Source organism: Armigeres subalbatus, chromosome 3 (genome assembly GCF_024139115.2).
Source record: "Armigeres subalbatus isolate Guangzhou_Male chromosome 3, GZ_Asu_2, whole genome shotgun sequence".
In the NCBI taxonomy this organism is placed as follows: Eukaryota; Metazoa; Arthropoda; class Insecta; order Diptera; family Culicidae; genus Armigeres; species Armigeres subalbatus.
Window position 1 is genome coordinate 135,491,482 of NC_085141.1, and position 25,646 is coordinate 135,517,127.

General features: G+C 42.1%; 1 protein-coding gene across 7 annotated transcripts in view; it reads left to right on the forward strand.

Moving 5' to 3' along the window:
* Positions 1–25,646, forward strand: part of LOC134220303 (protein crumbs) — a 209,499-nt gene that overhangs the window by 158,338 nt on the left and 25,515 nt on the right. For 3 of the 7 annotated variants that reach the window (XR_009981853.1, XM_062699314.1, XM_062699315.1), the window contains exons 3-6: positions 718–1,926; positions 2,151–2,339; positions 2,441–3,129; positions 16,699–18,812. Coding sequence is in view for 6 of the 7 variants with exons in the window: in XM_062699314.1 (XP_062555298.1) it covers positions 718–1,926; positions 2,151–2,339; positions 2,441–3,129; positions 16,699–18,812 (4,201 nt within the window). In the remaining variant the exon portion in view is untranslated. The remainder of the gene's footprint in view (positions 1–717; positions 1,927–2,150; positions 2,340–2,440; positions 3,130–16,698; positions 18,813–25,646) is intronic. The other 4 variants (XM_062699317.1, XM_062699319.1, XM_062699318.1 and 1 more) reach the window with 2 other exon arrangements.

Genomic DNA, 25,646 nt, shown 5'->3' on the forward strand with positions numbered 1-25,646 from the left:
TTTAAATATCAAAATCATTTTATTTTTAGCCCCTTGGTTCGATTCAATTTGCACCTCCAATCAATTAACAAAAATAAAATCCTATTAAACGGTTGATGACTTCGTTGTTTACGCTACAGCTCTTCTTAGAGCCGTTTCAGAAGATTGAACAAATAAAAGAAAGGAAATATGTTTAAAGATGCATTTTGTATTGGTACCTCTAAGACGTCAATTCTCCACTTAACGTAGCGTGTAAATTCCATTAATCGCTTCATTTTCCAAAGAAATATTGGCTCAATTCGAAGGCGAAACAATAACTTCATTAAACCAAAAAATGTCCGAAAGTGGGTCAAACTGCGAGCAAGCATAGTAGAATTATTAAGGTGAATCGCGTTGGAGCCCAATTTCAAATCTACATAGCACTTTTGAGGGCACATAACTTGAAAAGTAAACGACAGACAAAAGCAAAAAGTAGTTTTTCACTTTTGCTCACTTGCAGCATACATGAAAAAATGGTTTCCAGATGTGCTAACCGCCTAAATATTCACATTTGTGCGAGCAAAAACGCGAGGTGAGAGATAGCACGGCCATTGTGGCTGCCATTTTTGGACGCCGCCGTAACTCACCTTAACGATTTCCTGCGTCCAGCACCGGTCTGCCAAAGAGACAATACCACTCTGATGCAGTTCACTCTAGCCGTAGGGCCATATCTCATTCGATACACATTGTTTCCAACAGGTGGAGAAATCCTATCCCAGCGCTATGCCGGTCATGCACTGCTGGTGTCGGTGCTGCCGGACTCGATTTCGATAGTGCTCTCCGCTCCGAGCACCCAACCAATCGAGGCACGCGTTCTGGGTCGCTACTTGGACAATCGGTGGCACACGCTACAGTTTGTGTACCAGTTGGGAGCGTTGTACTGCATCATCGACAAGCAGTCTTCGACGATCGCCAATCAAACCTTCAATACTCAGCTGATCGCCGATCAGGAGATCAAGAACGAAGCGGCCGTTTTGATCTTGGGCAAACAGTACTCGGGATGTTTGCTGCACGGTCCGGGGTTAGTGTTCAATTCCAGCGCTATGAATGCTGAGGCCGTCGTGTTCGGGCCATGTCCGTTGGCGCCGGGGCTTTGTACTGATCATGACATTCTGACAGGAGTGCCACCAGATTATTGTTCCCATGATCCTTGCATGCAACATGGGACCTGCATATCTCGGTCCGATGGATACGAATGTCATTGTACGGCTAGGTTTAAAGGAAAGAACTGTGAAGTGGATACCGGACCTCCTTGCCAGGCATATCCCTGCCAGCATGGTGCTACTTGCATAGAAGACGCCAAAGGAGACTATAAATGCACGTGTGCTCCTGGCTATACTGGAACGTTCTGTGAGACGGAGCTGAGTGTCCATCCACTGTGCGAAAAAAATCCATGCATCAACAACGGCACTTGCCGAGTTCCTTCCGGAACGAACTCTTATGAATGTGAATGCTTGAAAGGGTTCATCGGAACTAGGTGCGAAATCAACTGGGACGATTGCAAGCCCAATTTGTGTTTAAATGGCGGACGATGCGTGGATGGGGTAGACGCATTCACATGTGACTGCAAGGGTACAGGATACGGTGGTACTCTGTGCCAAAACAATATCGATGAGTGCCTTATCAATCCTTGTCTGAACGGGGGAACCTGTTTCGACACATATGGATCTTATCTTTGCGAATGTCCAACGGGATTCACCGGAGCCAACTGCCAGCTGAGTATCAACGAATGCAAGTCCCAGCCCTGTCAACACGGTGGAACCTGCATCGACACTCAGGAGGGCTTCGAATGCCGATGCCTTCCGGGTTATTCTGGACTATACTGCGAGCTTGAACCGGGCTGTGGCCAGTGCCCAATCGATTCGGATTGCATCGCTGGACGATGTGTTTGCAAACCAGGTACCACAGGTAAGCTTTAACTATCAACGCTTCCAATCCTAACCTAATTAATCACCCTGCCTAGTTCGTAACTTCCTCTGTATCCGCATACACACTTCCCACTAACCAATCAATGTTTGGCCAATCCATTCCTGAACGAGCAACACCTAACCTGATTTGACTAACCAAGCACACACCGCACGAAATTCAAAATTTTACCCATCACCACTGTCAAAAATTCGATTCTTTCGTAGGCTTGGTAGGCAACTGCGTTGAGCAGCAAGCCGCCGGCACTAGCACGATCGCCCAAAAAACGGCCTCCAATGCATGTTCAGAGTATTGCTTCAACGGAGCCAGCTGCGTGCTTGCCAACTCCGCCGGCCTTCGGATCGCTAGTGCCAACAGCAGAAATTTCACTTGCATTTGCGCTACCGGATTCACAGGTTGGAATTCTTGGTTCACCAATGTTTTACTATAAACCTTAATATAAATAACGTGTTTTATTATCAGATCACATTTTAACTAATTTGTGCATAATTCACAGGTTCCCGTTGCGAGTCCCCGATCGCTTTGCCCTACTCGGATGAGTGCAACTGCCTCAACGGGGGAAGTTGCACCCCGAACAGCTCCACCTGCATCTGCCCGCAAGGTTACGATGGCGCACGCTGTGAACAGGTGGTTGTTTGCTCTGCGACCAACTGCCAGGAACCGTTCCGCTGCATCGCAGGGAAGTGTCAATGCCCCGATAATACCAACTGTGAAAATGTGTGTGCACCGAACCCGTGTCTGCATAATGGTTCGTGTTACCCTCAGGGACAGGACTACATCTGCAAGTGTCCTCCCGGGTACGAAGGCAAACGGTGTGAAAACGACGTCGACGAGTGTAAAATTAAGGATAAGATCTGTGTGAACGGCATCTGTCAGAACACGCCCGGATCGTTTAGGTGTTTCTGTACGCCGGGCTATACCGGTTTGAACTGTGATCTGGATGTGGACGAGTGCTTAAGCCATCCGTGCAAGAACAACGCTCAGTGTGTGAACAAGGAGAACGATTTCGAGTGTATATGCCCTCCGGGATATAGCGGCAAGGATTGTAGCACAGATATCGATGAGTGCGAGAGTAATCCCTGTACGAAAGGGTCAACGTGTCGCGATCGAGTGGCGAATTTTACGTGCGTTTGTATTCCGGGAATGACTGGGCGTCTGTGCGAGATCGACATTGATGATTGTGAGGTGAGTTTACTTTGGTTTATAACTTGTTTTTTTGGTCGATCACCTATGTAATTATTTACTTGATCTACTGGAACATGTACTGGGGGTGCTGTTCGCGTTACGAACAGAACATTGTCAGAGAAGAAGATGGCGAGTTCGATTCTCAGTCCGGTCTAGGATGTTTACTCGTGTGAAACATTCTTGACTCTCTGAGCATAGTGTAACTATTGTACTTGCCACACAACATACATGGCAGACATAGAAAAACTATAGGAAGATTTGGTCTGCATTTCAGTCTAGTGTTATATTCACATTTCCACAGTTATTAATTGAAAGCAATGAATGACAGGCAAAGGAAAGCATTCAATATAAATAGAGAAAACGACTACAAGTGGGCGAAATTTTGCATTTGCTGCCATAAGGCGATGAAATTTCCAAGATATTAAATTCGCTAATAACAAGTTTCTCTAATAACAAGTTTCGAATCTTCCCTGTATGATACATATAGGGCCCCCGAGGGTCTGTAATAAGGGATTTCTCATCTACCGTCGAACCTCCATTTGATTTTTATGTTCATGAAGACTGGGACATGGTTGATGACAGCACGACATGACGAAACAGTCGTGCGTATTCATCTGAAAAGAAAGTAGAAAAATTTGATCAGCCAATATTTTTGATATAAAGGTAGAAGTAAAATTTTGAAAGTATATAAATATTATGGAAAAACCGATCTTCTATCCGATTATTATAGATATAGCATGGTGATCAGTACTGAGATTTTCATTTTCATTAAGAGAGGTCACGCGACATTTTACATTTTATTCTCTCTCGCTTTCATAAAAAACATAAACAATGAAAGGAATTCCGCTAAATATTCACGGATTTTTATTTCATGAAAGCTATTATAAACAAGCTGATTCTTCTTCAAAAATGTTACTTCTAACTCGAAAACCAGGAACAATATAATCATTTTATCGACTAGTCATCGTTATTTGCACAGATATATTGAAACTATTTAGAAATTTGAATCTCAAAACAAAGCAACATTCCCATCATGACTGCTTATAATGTGACAGGTGACCGGGAGCCCGCTACTTTTTCATTTCGTCTCTTGAAAATGAAAATGCAACTGTTTTCGCTTTCACATGACGATCACGAAAACTATTAGTTCCAGTACCAGAAAGCCTGGCGATCATCATAAAAAAACTCTATGATTTTTTATGCTGCTGGATTGCATGATCTGTATATAGATGTAACATGTGCCGAAGTTGTTGATAATATTTCCGTCAACCCCACTTACTTATGGGCCCTATGTACACCTCCGACGGTGCAAAGGGCTGACTTAAAAGATCTCCGCCCTGAGTAATGTCCAGCTATCGTTTTAACTTGTCATAAAAAGAGTTTGTACAATTCCATTCAATTGCACCACTTGATTGCATCTTGGACAGATACGTATTAAGATCTCAACAATAAGGCCGTCTTTAGTTTGTCGTACTTGATCGAATTACGTATCTGTCCAAGGTACAATCAAGTGGTGGAATTAAATGGAATTGTACAAACTCTTCTTTTAACAAGTAAAGACATTCCACTAAAAGCTCAAAATAATTTTCTTATCGCTTGTTGCCAGGTTAGATTTCGGTCGACTTCTTTTATTTCTTTATTTAGGCTTCGTGCCATGAGCCTCTGGATATGCCTCTGCTGCGATGTCCCGCTAGGTTCCATCCTAATGCTTGTTTACAGATTTCGTTTCCGCCTCTACGTAGAGTGTGGTCGACCCAGCCTAACTTCCGATCCCGAATTTCTGTTTCTATCGGCCTCTGGTGACAACGACGATGGAGCTCGGTGTTTGAGATCCAGTTGTGAGGCCACCAGGCCCGATTTATATACCGCAGGCATCTGTTGAGCGTTCACTACTGATACACACCATGTTTCGCTAGCGTATAACAGTACAGATCTCACGTTAGAGTTGAAAATTCATATTTTGGTGCTTTCACTTATCTGCCGTTTTTTTCAGATATTTCTTAAACTCGCAAAGGCAGCCCTTGCTTGTGTTCAATTCTAAAGCTTTTCAATTCGATAACCAAGTCACCTACATAGTGCAAACACGTGAGTTTCTTGTTGCTTCTTTATAAGGGGGTGTATTGATGTGTTTTGAAGCTGTTTGGAAAACAAATTTTCATCTTCTTCTTCGTCTTATTATTATTATTCTTCTACATCTTCTTCTTATTCTTCTTCTTATTCTTCTTCTTCTTCTTCTTCAATGGCTCTTTATTCCAACTGGAACTTGGCCTGCTTTTCAACTTAGTATTCTATGTATAAGCATTTCCTCAGTTATCAATTGAACGCTTTTCTATGCCCATCATTGCATGAGTATGTATCTTGTGTGTCAAGTACAATGCAATGGATACACTATGCTCAGGGAGTCGAGAATGTTTCCAACCCGAAAACGAGAATCGAACTCGCCGTCTCCGGATTGGCAATACTACGCCTTTGCAAGGCTACTGGAGACACTAAGAACAAATCTAATATATTTCAATTCTTGTGTTGTAATTCGCCATAATAATCATTAGGCGATTGATAACAATACTTCCGCCTTACCAACAAGCATTTGTTTACCTTGCTCGATAGATATACCGTTTGACAGTTCGATAGGTAGATTTGGCTTTACTTTTTGCGCAATTCTATATAATAAATGGTATCTACCAGAATCTCGTTGATTACGATGAGAAACAGTAACGATGATATAAAACATATTGCCTCACACCAGCTACGACCCAGACAGGGTCGGACAAGACCCCACTCTGCACGAGAAAGCTTCGCACTGTGGTTCGATAAGGCAGATAATTTTCTCAGGAACCCTGAAAGCTTTTTCGTAGTCAATTGATACCAAGGGACTCTTGGAATTCGTTGACCTGCTCCAGAATGATACGGAGCCTGACAATATGGTCCACACAGGATTTTCCGGCAAGGAATACGGTCTGCTGCCGTCGGAGAGTCGCATCGATCTTCTCCTAAATCCGTGCTAGGATAACTTTGCACAGAACTTTGAGAACTGTACACAGCAACATAATGCCCCGCCAGTTACCGCATACAGTCAGGTCACCATTTTTGGCACCTATTGTAAGTTACCATGCATTTAGGAAAAGGAAAAGTTGCGGTGTCCCAGATATTACGAAATAAACGATGCATTACTTAGCTGATTTCATGGGGTCAGCTTTGAGCATCTCGGCTGATATGCGATCGATCCCTGGGGCTTTGTTCCATTGCATGCTTTGGATAGCTGTTTGAATCTCTAACAGTAATGGAGCTTCGGTTTTGACGCGTGTTATACGTCGGATACTAGGCAGATCATGCTGAGGTAGTGGTGGCCTGGCTGGCACTTGAAAAAGTTGTTCGAAGTTTCAGCAGAGATGTCCTACACAGCTGACAAAAAAATCTGCTCTTTTATTTTTTACAAGATTTAACAGTCAAATAAAATTCATTCAGTGAGTGCAACCAATACATGGATATTTAAGTTTCCGAAATATTACTTCAATCTGACAAAATGGTGCACGCGAAATACAAACGGGCGTGCGCACAGCAAATACACCGGCGTGTATTACACGCCCGTGTATTAACTGTGCGCGCACCCGCGTGGCTCTGGCGTGTATTATTTTAACATATCGAAGGGTGTCAGGCCATTAGGCCGAAGGCCGTTAGGCCGAAGGACATTTGACCGAAGGACATTTGACCGAAGGTCATTAGGCCGAATGGTTATTAGGCCGAACGGTCATTAGGCCGAATGGCCATTAGGCCGAATTAGCAAAAAGAAGCAAAAAGTGAAAAATGAGAAGTTCTTCCTTCTCCCTTCTTGTATCTTCCTTCTTCTTCCTTCTTTCTTCTTCCTTATTCCTTCTTCCTTCTTTCTTCTTCCCTCTTCCTTCTGCCTTCTTTCTTCTTCCTTAGTCATTATTTCTTCTTCCTTTTTCCTTCTTCCTTCTTTTTTCTTCCTTCTTTCTTCTTCCCTCTTCCTTCTTCTTTCTTTTTTCTTCCGTTTTCTTCCTTCTTCCTTTCTTCTTCTTCCTTCTTCATCCTTCCTTCTTCCTTCTTCCTTCTTCCTTCTTTCTTCTTCCTTCTTCCTTCTGTCTTCTTTATTCTTCCTTCTTCCTTCTTCTATCTTCCTTCTTCCTTCTTCCTTTTTCCTTCTTCCTTTTTCCTTCTTCCTTTCTCCTTCTTCCTTCATCCTTCTTTCTTCTCCATTCTTCATTCTTCCTTCTTCCTTCTCCCTTCTTCATTCTTCATTCTTCATTCTTCCTTCTTCCTTCTTCCTTCTTCCTTCTTCCTTCTTCCTTCTTCCTTCTTCCTTCTTCCTTCTTCCTTCTTCCTTCTTCCTTCTTCCTTCTTCCTTCTTCCTTCTTCCTTCTTCCTTCTTCCTTCTTCCTTCTTCCTTCTTCCTTCTTCCTTCTTCCTTCTTTCTTCTTCCTTCTTCCTTCTTCCTTCTTACTTCTTCCTCCCTTTTCCTTTTTTATTCTTCCTTCTTCCTTCTTACTTCTTCCTCCTTTTTCTTTTCTTCTTCTTCCGTTCTACTTCTCCCTCACTTCACACTAGTCACTTCTCACTTCCCAGTTCTCATTCGGCCCAATGACCATTCGGCCTAATGGCCATTCGGCCTAATGACCGTTCGGCCTAATGACTATTCGGCCTAATGGCCTTCGGCCTAATGACCCAGCATCATATCGAAGTGACATTTAGAAAACTAAAATATCCATCTATTAGTTGCACTCTGTTGCACTCACTGGAATTAAAAAATTTGAAAAATAAAAGAGCAGATTTTTTGCCAACTGTGTAGGACATCTCTGAGTTTCAGCTGATCAGTTGGGTCGGCCAATAACTGACCATTCGCGTCTTCCACAGGCATCGTTGCATTCATCTTCACCTTGTTTAAGCGTCGTGTGATATCGTGAAGGAGGCGAATGTCCCCGGTTGCAGCGGCTCTCTCTCCTTCGTCGGCCAGAGAGTCCGCCCATGCTCGCTTGTCCCGTCCCACCGAGTATCGTTGATGGGCTAAGACTTTGGATCGTATGATCCGTTTGGCCAAGCGACTTCTTCACCCACATGACCTGTTCGACCACTTCTACCAAATGGCGTTTTGGCCAGCTCGCCCGGCAGCAGAAGGCGGTCGGCGGTATGAATCTCGCGGCTGGTGATCGTAGAGTGCTTGTTGCAGTACGCCAGATGGGAGGCCTCAGCCGCGATACGCTCGAAGATGTCGTTTATGAAGCTGTTCACGATTCGACTGTTCGGCCACATTGAGAGTTGACGTAAAGTCAATGTCAACTTCTCTCCACAAACAGCCTAGATAGCCGTGTGGTGTCGGCAGCTGGTTATCCGGCTAAGAATAACATTATGGATTGTCTGTTCTGGTGGTAAAAGTCCACCATACAGGTGAACCCTAATTCTCGGTGTGATGCGGCTTTATGCTTACCGTGCCTGCGAATGAATGGTTAGGGGGGTCTAATAAGAACCTAACAGCAAACGGAGCCTGTGAAGCACCAGGGCCCCCTTCACAGTATTAAGCCCTCGCATGCGCTAACCGGAGCTATGGCGTAGTTGACTTTTTGCTTCTCCGAGATAATCGGCTACTCTTATTCAATCTGAACGTGAGGTTAAATAAGAGTGGGGTTATGAATATGTGTTTTACTTAGTTTTCATCAAATTGGCACCTATATGGATTCGCATTATGCGTTTTTCACAGTGTATTCTGTGTTTCGTCCTTGACGTTCGGCTTTGGCTACTCTTGTTCAATCTCAACGTGAGGTTAAATAAGAGTAACCTATGAATATGTGTTTACTTAGTTTTCAACAAATTGCCACCTATATGGATTCGCATTATGCGTTTTTTTACAATATTCTTTGTGATTGTCACCTATATGGATTCGCATTATGCGTTTTTCATAGTGTACTCTGTGTCTCGTCTTTGGCGTTCGGCTTAGGCTACTCTTGTTCAATCTCAACGAGAGTGTGGGGTTATGAATATGTGTTTTACTTAGTTTTTCAACAAGCTGTCACCTATATGGATTCGCATTATGCGTTTTTCACAGTGAACTCTGTGTTTCGTCTTTGACGTTCGTCCATTGTTATGTCCTCAGTGTTTTTGTGTCACCTCTCTTTAGTCCCCAGCTTAATGCGTTTGAGTCTACATAATTGGCTTTCCTATAAATGGTATATCATATGCATTTGCATTGTGTGACTTATCCAGTATATTTTATGCTTCGCGTTTCATTGCGTTTTACAAAATGCATCGTATGTATGTATTATTGATTGTATCCTCCTTCTTCAGAAACCTGTTCCATTCTCCTTTCCAACTTCACTTCCTCTTCCATTCCCCTTTTCACTTCCTTTTCCGTCAGGTAAATGATGAGAAAGGCCAGTGAAGGTGATGGCACAAATCTCACAAATTGAGGGGAACGTGCCTCCTGAGCCGACGTTCTAATACCTGATACCTGATACCTGCGGCTCTCTCTCCTTCGTCGGCCAGAGAGTCCGCCCACGCTCGCTGTCCCGCCGAGTATCATTGATGGGCTAAGACTTTTGATCGCATGATCCGTTTGGCCAAGCGACTTCTTCACCCATACGACCTGTTCGACCACTTCTACCGAATGGCGTTTTGGCCAGCTCGCCCGGCAGCGGTCTGAATCATCACAACTATGAATTCGATAGCGGTCACAGCACCCTAAGATCAGTGTCAGTAAGCATTGGCGTAAACAAGGGGAGGCTAGAGGGGGCTTAGCCCTCCCTAGAAAAAAAATAGTCACCCCTAGGCGTTAGCGTTAGCGTCAGCGTTAGCATTGTTACGATATACTTCGTAGATTGGACACTAGTGATACTCATGTTTCTTATGGAATCCTTATCCAGGTTGCTATCGGAAATCAAGGTGGGGAGTTACCCCAAGGTGGGGAGTTAGAAAAAAAAAAGTCACCCCTATGATTTGAAAAGTTAGTTAGCAGTGATATAGTTTTTCAACAAATAGCATAATAAATTACTGAAAAAGTTTGGACACAAAAGAGTTATCTCCCTTATTGACCCTATCATAATGAAATTACTGGAAGACAAATGACACATAACATAAGTGTAACTTCGAAGAGAAGTCGTAGCAAAAAGTTGGCCCCCTTTTGCTTCTCGCCAAAGTTGTATAACTGGTACGGGGAACATCGTTCTGTCATCTGAGAAAAGCGACACGGAACTAAAAAGTGGTATAAAAGTAAAGCCCTGCACGGTCTAATAAATTAACCCAAAATTTGAATCACATTAATTGCATATTATTCGGCGATTCGGTCGCACGAAATAAAAAGTCTGTTATTTCACTTTGTATGCGGTACGTAGCCGTGTTTCGTTTTATTTTCTCATTGAATTTAATGAATTATGAGATAAAATATATGGTATTTTTAAGGTATCAAAAATGATTAATTTCACCACATTAGGCATCCATTAGGCAACATAAATGTTGTTGTTGAACGCTTTTGAGATTTATTCAGATCAAGGGCCTATTAATATATATAACTATAATGTTTGATTTGAAAGCACCCGCCACAGTCTGACTAAGCACCTGCCACTAAGTCAGACTGAGCCCCGGTGACTCATTACAGGAAAGTCCATCGTGGCAGCTGGGCTGTCAACGGCGTTTGGTGGTCATCCTATGGAGGAAGTCAGAATAGACGCGAAAAAGAAGTTTGACAGTTTATTGATAATAGTTATTATTCCTTCACGTGATTTGCAGTTGCAACCACAGAAATGCTAATAGATTACTAATTTCCAGTTGGAATACCTATAGTGATATAAAAGAAGAAGCTTGCGATGCTCTTACGAGTTCGACGAATCTACCGAAACCGTCTGCTAAACTATTAGCAATTGTTCAATAGCAAATATTATCATACATCAATATTGTATGTAACCTAGACTGATTCAAATTTTGACTTTTCGCCCCCTGTGCTTAAACGATTACATTTGCTATTTTAACAATCATCCTAAATTTTTAGCTAATTTGGTTGTAATTTGAGTGAGCACGCGCAATATGAAGTTTGTATGAAAATCGATATGAAAACAGTAACTTTTGGGTAAACCGTTCCACAACGCTTCCCATTAAGCTTCAAAAACGTATGAATACATCGACCACATAGCAAATTTAGCAAGGAAGCAGCTCGTCTTTGTTACGAATCAATTTGATGCTTACAAGAAAAGTTATTAAGGAAACACTGAATCGTGGGATATTTAATTTAACACGTAAAAGAATAACATCAATATCAATAATGAGCATTTTTGTTTTCTATATAACTTTGCTTACAAAAGTCAAATCGCTTCGCAACAACAACTGTATTTCAGCTTAGGAACTGTTCAACGCAGTCGACGCGTTTATTATATTCTAATAGTTCATGGGCCACCTCACGGAACGATCTATTACATCAATAGCGATTTCCATAGTAATTTTCATACAAACTTCAAATGACGCGTGCACAATCAAATTACATCCAAATTAGCTAAAAATTTAGGAGGTTTAATTAAATAGCAAATGCAATCGTTTAAGCATCGGGGTGCAAAAAAGTCAAAATTTGAATCACTCTACTAACACACTGAAATCGGTTTTAACGCGGAGGATATGGGCCGCGTAAATTAAAACAACGTAAAATCCGCGTAAATCCCAAAATATGTCTGAATGACCAGCGGAAATCCCAAAATTTTAGTGAAAAAAATCCCATATAATACGATTCGTGTAGAAAAAGCCAATATAGAAAAGACAGACGTAGGGTAAATGATATATTTTGGACATGTGCATATTTTGGACAAGCCTGAGCTTCTTCGATCAATTTTAGATAATGTGTAGGAAAACTTTTATCGATGATCATTGCATACTTTTACCTCAACTATAGCGACTCCTAATGAGAATTCACAAATCAACTATTATTTATCTTTAAAATTACCTAAAATGTAAAGCTTTCTACCAAAGTGCCTGCTGGACGCCAGTATGCAGGAGAACATGCATTATAGGACTCTTCGTAACATGCACCTGAAACACGTTTAAAATGGTTCAAACGGCAATTTTAAAGGTCTTGCAGCCAAAGTTTGATTGTAATTGAGATACTAACATATTCCAATCGCTTAACATGAACTTGAGACGGATAAAAAAGGAGTGACCAAAATGAAGTTATGTTTTTATGCATCAGACATTTATTGGTCACCCCATGTACAGTACATGAATGAACCATTAATTGCCAACTTTCAGGCTGTTTTCAATGATATCGATAAGATTGCGAAACAATGTTAATTTCTGGTTTAATCTATGTCAGTTAAGCAAATAAATGCATTTAAATGAATGTGGATACGTGTAGGTAAGTCATACCATTGAGATCTGTAGGTGGCCATTTTTAAATTAGGAGAAAATGACTCTGTCCAAAATATATGCATTTTCCATGTCGAAATTATATATTTGATGTCCAAAAAGAAAATATTTCAGTTCGCAGTATATCACAGTTTACACCTAGTAAACGTAATTTACTCAAAAATTGGGCAATGGAGACACAAGACTAATCATAGGTTATGTATTTGGATGAACCTAGTGCTTTTCAATTGTTTTATACTATTCAATCTCGATATATTTCCTAATGAATGTCCTGCGCTTGTCCAAGATACATAATTTACCCTAGTTCTATGTCAAAAGAGTGACTTTTTCACGGTAGGAATAATATTAACTTAAATACAGTACTTATTAATGGGTTAAGTCATCTCATCGTGTAAGGTTTGATTGTGTTTACTATATTTTTTCCGTGTTTCGAATGTGAACTGGTATAATGCCTTTGACATTATGATGTTCTCTATACCACCTCTGAATCTGTACTTGGGTACAACTTTTTGAACCCGAGTTACACATATGTTATGTGCAAATGAGCTTGTTTGGTGAAATTGCACTTGATGTTAATTTTGAAAAGGCAATAGCTAATTGATTTTAAAGCTTCAAAGTAAGCTTGATATGAACAACAACGGAGAGTCATCAAAATATCAATCAAAACAATCGTGGTACATCGCCAGCAGCCAAGGACATGTAGTCAACCATCACGTAATGGAGTGACATTTTATCAACAGACTTCCGCTTGCCTAGCTGCATGATAATCTCCACAATTCCCATCAGCGTTCGAGAACGATTATCATCAGAGTCCGAGAAGAATTGACATTGGAATCTCTGAAGAACTTCTTTCAGAATCATGGAAGTATTTCAACCGGAATCCAGAAGAATTCACACTGTATTCCTTTTGATGTTGCTGAGGGATACATTTGGGAATCTTTGGGGAATACTCTTCATATTCCATGGAGGATTTGCTTCAGAATCCCACTTTGATTTTCTTCGGAATTCCTCCGGAGTCGTTCCAAGATTTGTTTTGGAATCATTTGGAGATCTTTTTCGGAATTCCTTTGACCATTTGTTTCAAAATGCTTCGGCGGTTTGCTTCGGAGTTCCGAATCCCTTGAATATTTAATTCGGAGTCTCACAACGCTTTTCCTCGGAATCCCTCAATCATTTGCTTCGGAGTCCCTCGACGATCGGAATCCCACTGACGATTTACTTCCTAATCCCTCGATAAATGGCTTCAGAATCATTCGACGAATCGCTTCAGAATACCTTGACGGTTTGCTTCAGAGTTCCTCGGAGATTTAGTTTGGACTCCCTCGACGATTACTTCGATATCCGTCGATGATTTGCTTCGGAATCCCTCGAAAATTTGCTTTGGAATCCCTCAACGATTTGGTGCAAAGGGCCGACTTGAAAGATCTCCAACCAGAGCGTTGCCTGGCTATCGCTTTAACCTGTTGCCAGGTTAGATTTCGGTCGACTTCTTTTATTTCTTTATTGAGGCTTCGCCGCCATGAGCCTCCGGGTCTGCCTCTGCTGCGATGTCCCACTGGGTTCCAGTCTAATGCTTGTTTACAGATTTCGTTTCCGCCCCTACGTAGAGTGTGGCCGACCCAGCCCCACTTCCGATCCCGAATTTCTGTTGCTATCGGCCTCTGGAGACAACGACGATGGAGCTCGTTGTTTGAGATCCAGTTGTGAGGCCACCAGGCCCGAATTATATACCGCAGGCATCTGTTGATGAACACCTGCAGCCTTTGAGTGTTCTCCACTAAAACACACCATGTTTCGCTAGCGTATAACAGCACAGATTTCACGTTAGAGTTGAAAATTCGTATTTTGGTGCTTTCACTTATCTGTCTGTATTTTCCAGATATTTCTTAAACTCGCAAGGGCAACCCTTGCTTTCTTGATCCGTGCGCCTATGTCGATCTTGGTACCGCCGTCTGACGACATTTGGCTACCAAGATATTGGAAGCTTTCAACATTCTCCACTGGTTGCCCGGCTACTGTGAAACTGGAAGGAGTCACCGTGTTTACATCCAACGATTTGGTTTTGTTGACGTTGATGACTAAACCTGCCGAAGAGGAGCGCCCGGCAAGGTCGTTGAGCTTACTCTACATATCAGAGCGCGAGGAGTGCAACGTCATCAGCCAATTCAAGGTCGTTTAGGTACTCCATGGTTATAGGCTGCCATAACAGCCCGTGGTTTGGTTCACGGTCAATCGCATCTAACAGAATCTCGTCGATTACGATGAGGAACAGTAACGGTGATAGAATTCATCCTTGCATCACGCATCCAGCTACGAGCCGGATAGGGTCGGACAGGACCCCATTGTGCAGCACTCTACACGAAAAGGCCTCGTACTGTGCTTCGATGAGGCCGATGATTTTCTCAGGAAATTAATTAGGAGTCCCTCGACGATTTGCTTCGGGATCCCTCAACAGATTGCTTCGGAATACTTCAATGATTCGCTTCTACATCCCTGGAACATTGCCTACGAAATCCCTGGAAAATCCCTGGAAATTTTTGGAACTCCTGGAACATTCCCTTCGGAGTTCCTGGAATATTCCTTTCGGAGTTCCTAGAATATTCCCGTCGGAATTCCTGAAGGATTCCGTTCGGAATCTCTAGAAGATTATCATTGGAACCCATGAAATATTTTTCCGTCGGATTCTCTGGAACATTTTCATCGGAATCTCTGGCACGTTCACGTCGACATTCCGGGAGGATTTGGAAACCCTGGAACATTCCAGTTGGAATCCCTGGAGGTAGCCTTCGGTATACTTAGAGGATTTCCGTCGAAATCTCTGGAGATTCTTGAATTTTTGTAAAGAAGCTCAAACTAGAGAAAATAGATAAAAAGGCTTTAGCGAAATACTCTATTAATAATGAGTATGGAAGTTCATGTCGCAAAGCGTTAGTAAATATATTAAGTTTACCTCCATAGTAAACCTGATGAAAGAAATGAAAAATTAATGCAAAAGTGAATGAAATTCGATCCTTGAGTTCGATTATCGGTCCGGACTATGATGTTTTCGGGTTGGAAACATTCTCAATACGCTGGCTATAGTGTATCCATTGCACTGCTAATAGAATAAATTCACCTTATGAAAAAGAAGGCCAAGTTCCAATTGAAATGTAGAGCCATTTAACTCCAAACCAATTCCAATTTCCATATTTCGAAATTCAGAAAAACTGAATCTAGTCCCTCTGCACGAGAGAAAATCGTTGGATTCTAATCTAAGTAATTTAAGGGTTCATCATATGTTGTCCATGTATGGACAACGTGGGGGCCTGGGGCCAACAATTTTTGGGGTCTGATTGGTCTGGGGTCAGAACCTCCTCCTCCCAAATCTTGGTAATTACCCAAGCAACCAGAAGTTCGGATAAGAAGGGCTATACTGGCTTAATCAGCTCTCATTTTAAGTAATTTTTCGTATGGTGGGAGCAGTGAACTTTAAAGTTTCGTTAAGGATGCTTGGAACTTGATGTGAACCATAGTGAACCAATTAGTTCGGTTAAGAGTAAATTTAAGTAAAATCTGAACTTCCTCACTTGCCTCACCACCGTATTTAAGTAGCTCTCCAGGTAGTTGGTCAATACCAGGAGCATTATTGTTTTTCATGAGGCGAATGCCCTTTGATTTCATGGAGGTCTAGTGCTGGAAAACGTAAGTCTTGCGCGCGCACTCCAAAGTTTGTCACCATCAGTGTCTGATGCCACATCGCCGTTCAAGTGCACTTCGTAATAATGCCACCACCTCTGGATCATCTCACGCTCGTTAGTAAAAAGGTTTCCCCCGTTTATGTCCCTACACATGAAAAGCTGTGGCACATGGCCCTTATGTGAACATTTTATCTTCCCATAGAACTTTCGTGCGTTATTAGCGCGATACGTTCGCTCTAAAATCGAGTTTTGTACACACATTATTGACATTTGTTTATCGATACTGGGTGGGTGCCAACTATAGCATACTCGGTCCAAATAGTATTGACATTTCACTGTACTGGGGCCGATAATAATCGTTTTGCTGAATTGCATTAGCGTGAATCTCTTTTGGTCCGGTGGATGGTTTATCATCGAACAAACCCGACTTGCCAGAGGATCCCATCACATTTTCGCGGTATAACAATGTTTAATTCATTTTGATACCTTATCAATAATACATTTATAATAATACACTATTCGTTTCTGTATCTTCCCACAGTCCGCACCCTGCCAGAATGGAGGTCGCTGCATCGACCAGCTGGGTGGTTTCCTGTGCGATTGCAACCAGACTGGATTCTCCGGGTCCTACTGCCAGCACAACATCAACGAGTGTGACTCGAACCCGTGCTCCAACGGGGCCGAGTGCGTCGATAAAATCAACGACTACCAGTGCAAGTGCTATCCTGGCTACACCGGTAAAAACTGCGAGGAGGACATTGACGAGTGCGAATCGAATCCGTGTCAGCACTCCGGGAAGTGTTTGCAGCGATCGAACGTCACGCTGTACTATCTGAATAACTACACCAAAAATTTGCCGGCGATATTCTCGCAACAGTTTTCATTCGAGAATGCCAGTGGGTATGAGTGCATTTGTGTTCCCGGTACGATGGGCAAGAATTGCGAGATCAATATCAACGAGTGCGACAGCAGTCCTTGTAAGAATGGCAACTGTCTCGACGGAATTGGAAACTATACGTGCGAGTGCGAACCGGGCTTCGAAGGCGCACACTGTGAAACGGATATTGACGAGTGCTTGAAGTACAAACCGTGCGTCCATGGAACATGCTTGGATGGTCGAAACAACTACAACTGTGATTGTGATGAATTGTGGGGAGGGAAGAATTGTTCGGTGAGACTAACAGGTTGCGTCAACCAACCATGTTTAAATGGAGGGGGATGCATACCCTATCTGGAAAACGAAACGCAACATAAGTTTAACTGTTCGTGTAAGCAGGGTTTCCAGGGAATGACTTGTGATACGGTTACAACGATGTCTCTGGCTGCCAGTAGTTTACTCATCGTGAATACTTCGCGAGATGAAGGTTACGACATACAACTAAGATTTAAGACAACTTTACCAAATGGAATCTTGGCATTCGGTAACGGAGCTACCTCATACATTTTGGTTCTAAACAATGGTCGACTGAACCTGCACTCAGCTTTACTGAATAGGTGGGAAGGCGTTTATATAGGATCTGGGCTTAACGACAGTAAATGGCAGAAAGTGTTTGTTGCGATCAACTCATCGCATTTGGTCTTATCAGCCAATGAAGAGCAGACGATTTATCCAATCAATTCATATGAGGGAACAAATGGCAGCAACACATCGTTCCCCATCACGTATTTGGGAGGTACCACTCCGACACTTGCTCAACCTTATCTGAAACACATAGCCAGGGCAGTTTCAAGCTTTGTCGGTTGCATGGAAGATGTCGTTATCAACGGCCAGTGGGTCCTTCCTGGCAAAGAACAAGAATTCACAACACTGCACAACATCGACACTGGATGTCCGAGAACTCCTCAGTGCGAGCCAAACCCTTGCAACTCCAATGGACACTGTACCGACCTGTGGCATACCTTCTCCTGCAGCTGTCAGCGGCCCCACCTTGGGCACACTTGCAAGTATAATATCACGGCAGCAACCTTCGGACATGAAAACACCACCCGATCTGCGGTTAAGGTCATCGTAAGCGACACAGCTAGACGCGCTATTCGTACGGTGTTGGATATTTCAATGTTCATCCGAACACGGCAAGCTGCAGGAACCATATTCTATTTGGGTAGTGATCCCAACATGAACAGTACACCAGGAGATGACTCGTACGTAGCCGCTTTCCTGTCCAAGGGAGAACTGTTGGTGCGAATGATCTTCAATGATACACCAGAAGGATATACGGTCGGCGGTAATAAATTGGACGATGGATATCTGCATTTGATAGAAGTTATTCGGAACTCGACACTGGTGCAGGTCAAACTGAATGGAACGGAGTACTTCCGAAAGACACTTTCTTCTTCTGGACAATTAAACGCTCAAGTATTGTACCTGGGTGGTCCTCCGCCGTATGCCGATTCCATTTATAGCTTGTATAAGGATGAATCGGAGAAACAGCCTTTCAAAGGCATCATTCAGGACGTCCAGGTGTCTAACTGGTCACACTCCATGATCGTCGAACTGTATCCACTGAACGAAGACGGTCTGGTTCTGCCACCTCCATTCGGTGAAGTGACCATCGATCGTACCTCGGTTCTGGAGGGTGTCGTCACGGACGACCTGTGCCGAACTCAGCCCTGCAAGCACGACGCCATTTGCGCCAACACATGGAACGATTTCGTGTAAGTAACTCGCATTCTAAACTCACTATGAATATGCCAAAAATCCATTGCTAACCTTTGCATTAAAAATCATGTCTGTAAATACTAACCCGTGGACCGTTGTTTCAACTTTTTCTCGCACGCCTGCTGCACACGCATTTCCTTTTGTCCGATCCATCCTCACGCGCCGTGCACTGGCCCTTTGACGCCCACACTGTTTGCCTAAGCCGTTGCAAGTGGACCTACGTAAAGGATACTTTCAACGAGCTCAAGCAGCTGATGTGGTGGAGCAACCGTTCAGCTCTAGCTAGGAAACGCGATGGACTGTGGAATATAAGGTTGAAGTTGTTTTAGTTGACTGGTGGTGCTTAGTGTCGATAAATTGAACCGCCGAGGGTATATAATGAATGATAATTCTTAGTTTCAGTAGATTCAATGTTTTCAAAAATCTGAGAAATCTGATTCAACAACAACGATATTTATAATATAAAATTAACCCCTGAAGCTGCGTTAGATTTTACGGATGACTTAACATTGATTGGTTTCTACGTGAGTAATACTCCGAAAATGGCTGCTGTAGTGATGTTTGTTTTCTATGAACATCTATCCACGTGGTTTATTTATCTATTCCGTTATAACTCCGCAGCGAAGAACTAGACATTTATAACTCTAAAAGTTTAATTTACAATGTTCTGAAAACTCAGATGTGAATATGTACATTATGGGTGTGAATATGTACACATGGGAGATTATGATTTGAAAAATGTATTGGAGTTTCGAGGTAACCACTTTTCCTTCGTTGGGACTCGAACCCACGACCCTCAGCACGCTGCACTGGTGCTTTTAACCAACTAAGCTACGAATGACCTCCGAAGGCCTTCGCAACTTAGCGGCTACTGAATGAGCTCGAGATTCCCAAATTGGCGGCATAGTCGAATCACTTACAATCCATATGTTTGATATTCTTGAAAGGATGTTTGTAATGCCTAAACCACTGATTCAGCTGGCTCGAGGGATCGGTTAACAGTTAAAAGGTATTGTCAAAGCCATCGCCAAAATCATTTCTACCAACATCGCTCTGCGCCCTCGTCCTTCAGGCAGTAAAATCATTGTTCAGGCAGTAAAATCATGTTAGCCTCTCCTGCCTAGAACCTTCAGCACACTAGAAATTTACTTTCTCGTTATGCAACGTACACACCAGTCAAGCAGTTTGACGAACATTGACTCCACCCCCAAGAAAACGCTTCGGTTGCTGCTTTGTTGGAACGTGTGTGAAGCTGTTCGAACAACCATTTGACAGTTGGCGGCTCGGTTAGAAAAAATTAAAACGGTTTGATTTTGGTTTGAGTTGTCGGGGGTGGAGTCAAGGTTCGACGAATATGTTTGAGCATTTGTAGTAAAGTTGTGCAAACCCCCATATATTTGTTGATGGTTGGTGCTCAAGTTGGCGCTTCGGTCGTTCGTGTGTGATTGCTCGTGCCGCTGTTGGTAAAACTTGATGGATGTTGGAATAAACGAGAGGTGGAGTCAATGTTGGTCAAACTGCTTGACCGTGTGTACGTTCCATTAAGCTTGCATCATCTTGATCAGAGATGCCAGATTTGAAGACATGTCTTCAATTTGAAGACATTTGAATCTCCGTGAAGACATTTATTTCGTGAAGACATTTTGAAGACTTTTCAAAATATTTGAAGACTTATCTACTTATTTGAAGATACTTGAAGTCAATCAATAAGCCAGCGAATAGAAACACAATTGTATTACTTACTTATAAATTCTGCGACCTCTATATGTAAACTAGGTATATAAGTATTACAAAAGTTATAATAGTCTTTGTCTCGGTCTTAGAATCTCGAACATAAAATACATTCACACTAGCCGGTTGATGACTGCAACGCATTTTAAACCCTCATACGCACTTGACTTTGAGCTGTGCGCTGGTGAAAAAATTCCCGTTGGCAGCATTCGTTTGAATTTTTTTTGGCGGCGTTTTGACGTGTCTGTAAAAAAGTATTTCGATCATTACAACGGAAAGCAATGACCTATCTAATTTTCGACAAACATAGGCTGAATTATTGAATCTATTCAACCGTTGAGCTAGAACCAGTTTTTTTTTCTAAATTCCTTCTGAATGGCATATGCATACCATCATCCCACAAGAAATTAAAATTGTTTTGGTGTTAAATATATATTTCTCAGATCTTCCATGGTAAATTACTACAGCAAAATGTTCTTAAAAGAAATCCGGAGGAAACTTAATTACACACCTTCGCTAAATTCTTCCTTGAATTCCTTTGGTAATTCTACAAGAAATATCTTTGGAAATTCTTCCAGTGTTTTATCTGAGAATTCCTCTATGAATTTCTCCAAAAAATCGTTCTAGTATTGTTTCTGAAATTCCTCCTAAATTTGCTCCACGAATTTGTCCGGAAGTTTCAGGAATTTCTCCGAAAAATCCGCCAGGAATACCTTTGGATTTAAGTCTAGGAGTTCCTCCGTAAGGTCGTCCGAGAATTCCAGCGAAAGTACATCAAAGAATTCCTTCGGAAGATCCTCCTGAACTATACTCCGGTTGTTCCTTCACGAATTCCCCCAGCAGTGCTTTCAGGAATTCCTCCGGAAGTTCTTCCAGAAATTCTTCCGAAAGTTCCCCCAGAATTTTCGAAAATTCCCGTTTAAGCTCCTCCAGTGATCCTTCCGGAAGTTTCCCCATGAATTCCTTTGGAATTTTTTCCACGAATTCGTCTGAAAGATTCTCCAAGAATTTTGCCGAAAGATTCTCCAAGAATGCCTCCGAAGGTATACAATGGAATTTCTCTGGTATTTCCTCCAGGGTTTCTTTCGAAAATTTCTGCAGCAATATCTCAAGAAGCTCATCCAAGAATTTATCCAGAGCTACTTCCAAGAATTCCTCCGGTAGTTTCTTTAGAAATTTCGTCAGGAATTCCACCCGAAATTTCTTCAGTAATTCCTTAGGAATTTCCTTCTGAAATTTATCAAGAAAATTCTTCCGGATTTCATCCTGAAGTTCCAATAGGAATTCCTTCTTAAGTTTCTCCAAGAACTCCTTCTGCAAATCCTCCAGCAATTCCTCCAGAAGTTTCTTCAGTAAATCTTTTGAGTGTTCCAACAGGAATTCTTCGGGAAATTTCGTCTGGATGTTTTTCAAGCTTTTCACGGTAAATTTTGAATCCTTACAGGGTATTCTTTAAAAATAAATTTGGAAGTGTTCCACATGGAAATTCAGTTAAAAAATCAGGTGGAATTTTAACCAGACTCAGTATAAAATCCAGGGGAAACTCGTTATACACTATGTTGTAAAATTTTTATAGAATATTCTCTAAAATTCTATCAATTTGAATGTTTAAAAATAAACATTATTCCACATCAATAAAACAAGGACATGATTGAATTTACAAACCTATTGGGTTTTAAAATTTCTCGCTGATAATCATAATTTTTATATTGAAGACATTTGAAGACATATTTAAACGACTGTGAAGACATTTTAAAATATTCTCTGGCATCCCTGATCTTGATTGTACTAACTGCTCTTCTTTCTTCCTCCTGGGATTCATGAGTCGATTCAAGTGTTGTCTTGGCTCAAGACTCCGTCACGTATTTTGAAAATTAATGACTGTATCACTTGTTTGTAATAGTGATGCAATTGGTACGGAAAAGTGCAGCAGCGATAAATAAAATGTTGTTTACAACTAAGGTGGGTGGAAATGGGGTGGTAAAAATATGCCAGCTGATGCATAATGTTGCCAGACTTGACGAATTGTTTATTTTATATCACAAGACATGTTCATGGTGTATCAAATATATGGGTATTTATGGGTTTAAAATTTTTTCATACACCACTTGGAATGTAATAGAAGCTTACGTAACATGTTTAAATATTTGTTTTTGGTTTTATTGTTCAATCCGACAAACAGCAATGATTTTTTCCAATAAATAAATCTGGCAACTGCGAAGAGATGATTATTTACTTGTGTATGCACATCTTTGTTTGCGTGTTGGCTGGTGTATACGTTGTATTGTTTGGATTGAATGAAGTTGCATCGCGTAGATTTTGTACTCACCATTTCACTTATTGCGCTAGTGAATTTGAGTCTTCCGCATTTTATTGCATTCACAATACGGTCGTCAAATTTGTCTCTCACTTCGATTTTTGGAAAGCAGTTTTCAACAGTTCGGCACCAACATTTCAAAAGGGCGAATCTGCTTTTGTAAACAAGAGCTTCTCAGGTCGCTGGTGGGCTAATTTGTGCCCACCCACGCAATCCAACGTTATGCAATGAAAGAAGAGGATCTACTGCTTCCATCAGTGGTGTTGGATTGCGTGGGTGGGCTCAAATTAGCCCACCAGCGACGTGAGAAGCTCTTGTTTACAAAAGCAGTTTCGCCCTTTTGAAATGTTGGTGCCGAGTTTTTAGGCGTGAAGTGAATTAATTGGTAGTCAAGGTTGATGAAAAATGTGAAACTCAGTTAGTGAATATGTTTTAGGAGTGATAAAATCAAAGAAACAATGGGAAAAGATCAAGTGAAAAATCAAGTGAGTGTGTATGTGTTTGATCCGAACGTTCGAACGTTAGTATGCGTTCGATGAACATACGAATATCGGCCTAGGAAAAACGCAGTTTTCAGCGTTTTTCCAGCAATTTCTCAGTAATTGCTAGTTTTGATAAGTGAAAAATTAATATGGAAATGCCATGAATATATTATGATGGAGGGTAAGTCCGTAAATAGCCCCAAAATATTGAATTTAGTTCAAAACTGTATTAGTATTAGTGCGGATTCGAATAAAATCATCGTCATTATCGGATTGATTACGGTTTATAGAGCCTTAATGTTCAGCTGATATAGTTTTTGAGGATAACGATGAAGGCGGGTTACCAATGAAAACCTGTGATGATTGGAACTTGTGCTTCTTCTTTGAAGTAGGAACAACGAGTGGTAAATGATACCAATTTGCCGTGGAAATTTGAACAAACTTTTCTGGTCAAAAATCGAACGAATTTCCGGTAAAAAAAATTGTACTCCCTACACAACCTGTGTGTTCCTACTCCCCGTAGATATTCTTACACTCCAACTTGTTGTAAATAAATCATTTGACCCCTTCCTTCAACTCCTCCGGAAGCTGTTCTGATTCCCAGATTCTCACTTAGCCAGCATTCCCGGGCGCATATTGATGAGTTCGGCTCCTATATTATTCTTATCAGCTGCTATTGTTCTTTATCTGTTAGAGGACACTTTCACTTGATTCAAGGTATGAGCTGGTTGGTTTCCACCTTCTACTGAACTGACGAAGTCTCTCCTCCCCTCCGCTGCCTTGACTTTCACTGCCTGTGCCCTCAGCGGCATCTAAGTGTTCCTTGGAGTGCTGTTTCGACTTTACGATCACCATACGTTCGTTCGTCAAGAAGTCTTCGTCGGTTGCGGGGAGTTCCTGAGAAATCTTGCGACACAGCTGTTCCATTTCCTCGCACTCCGCTTCTTCCAATGCCGCCTCTTTCTCCTGAAAGAGGCGGGTCTGTTGTCTCCGTTTCATCTATAGTATTCCATATTCTGTCGGGTCCCCTGCTAGAGCACGACCGCCAAAACAACGTTCTTCTTCATAATTTGTATGCACTGTTCGTCGAACCAATCGTTCCGTCGACTTCGTCCCACATACTCGACGTTGCATTGCACTGTCATCAGGAGGAACCCCATCAAGCAACGCAATTGTCATAGACGAGCTTCTGTGACTTATGTAGAACCAAATTTTGTTAAATTTGAGTTGCTGCCAGTGTTGGTAAAATCATTCACAAAACTCATTCATCGAGCCCTAACGCGCGAGCAACTCAGAGAATTAGAATGAATGCATCACGGCTGATTTTTTCATGCCAAATCGCACCGTTTCACTCATTAGCCAAAAAATCATTTCGCTGCAACAAGCAATTAAAATCGATTCGGAGGCATTTTTTGTTTATATATGCACGTAAGAGTATGCTATGGTTTAAGACCTAACGCACAAAACTGATTTTTATTTATTTATTATCAGACGGAGTGACCTGTGCAGTGCATAAAAGTCTTCTCCATTCTGTTCGGTCCTACGGAACGTCCGAAAATCGTCCTCCACCTGATCGATCCACCTTGCTCGCTGTGCACCTCGCCTTCTTGTTCCCGTCGTTGTCGAGGACCATTTTCACCGGATTACTGTCCGACATTCTGGCTACGTAGCTAGCCCACCGCAGTCTTTTTTTCACGGTGTGAACGATGGATGGTTCTCCCAATAGCTGATGCAACTCGTGGTTCATTCGCCTCCTTCACGTACCGCCTGTCATCTGCACCCCACCATAGATGGTACGCAGCACTTTCCTTTCGAAAACTCCCCGTGCACGTTAGTCCTCTATGAGTCTAATTAGCGTTTTGTAGATAGTCAGTTTGGTACGGCGACGAACTCTATTCGATCGGAGCGTTTGGCGGAGTTCAAAGTACGTACGATTTCTTGCCATGATGCGTCTCCGAATTTCTCTGCTGGTATCGTTATCGGAGGTCACCAGTGAGCCCAAGTACAAGAATTCTTCAACTACCTCGATTTCGTCACCACCAATACAAACTCGTGATGGGTGGCTTACGTTGTCTTCTCTTGAGCCTCTTCCTATCATGTACTTCGTCTTCGATTTGTTGATGACTAGTCCTGACTAGTCCAATTCGTTTATCTTCGCATTTCAGTCTGATGTAGGCTTCCTCCATCCTCTCAAAGTTACGTGCCAATAACCAAATAACTGGACGGACTTTGTGAAAATCGTACCACTCGTGTTAATCCTTGCCCTTCGTAATACTCCCTCCAAAGCGATGTTGAATAGC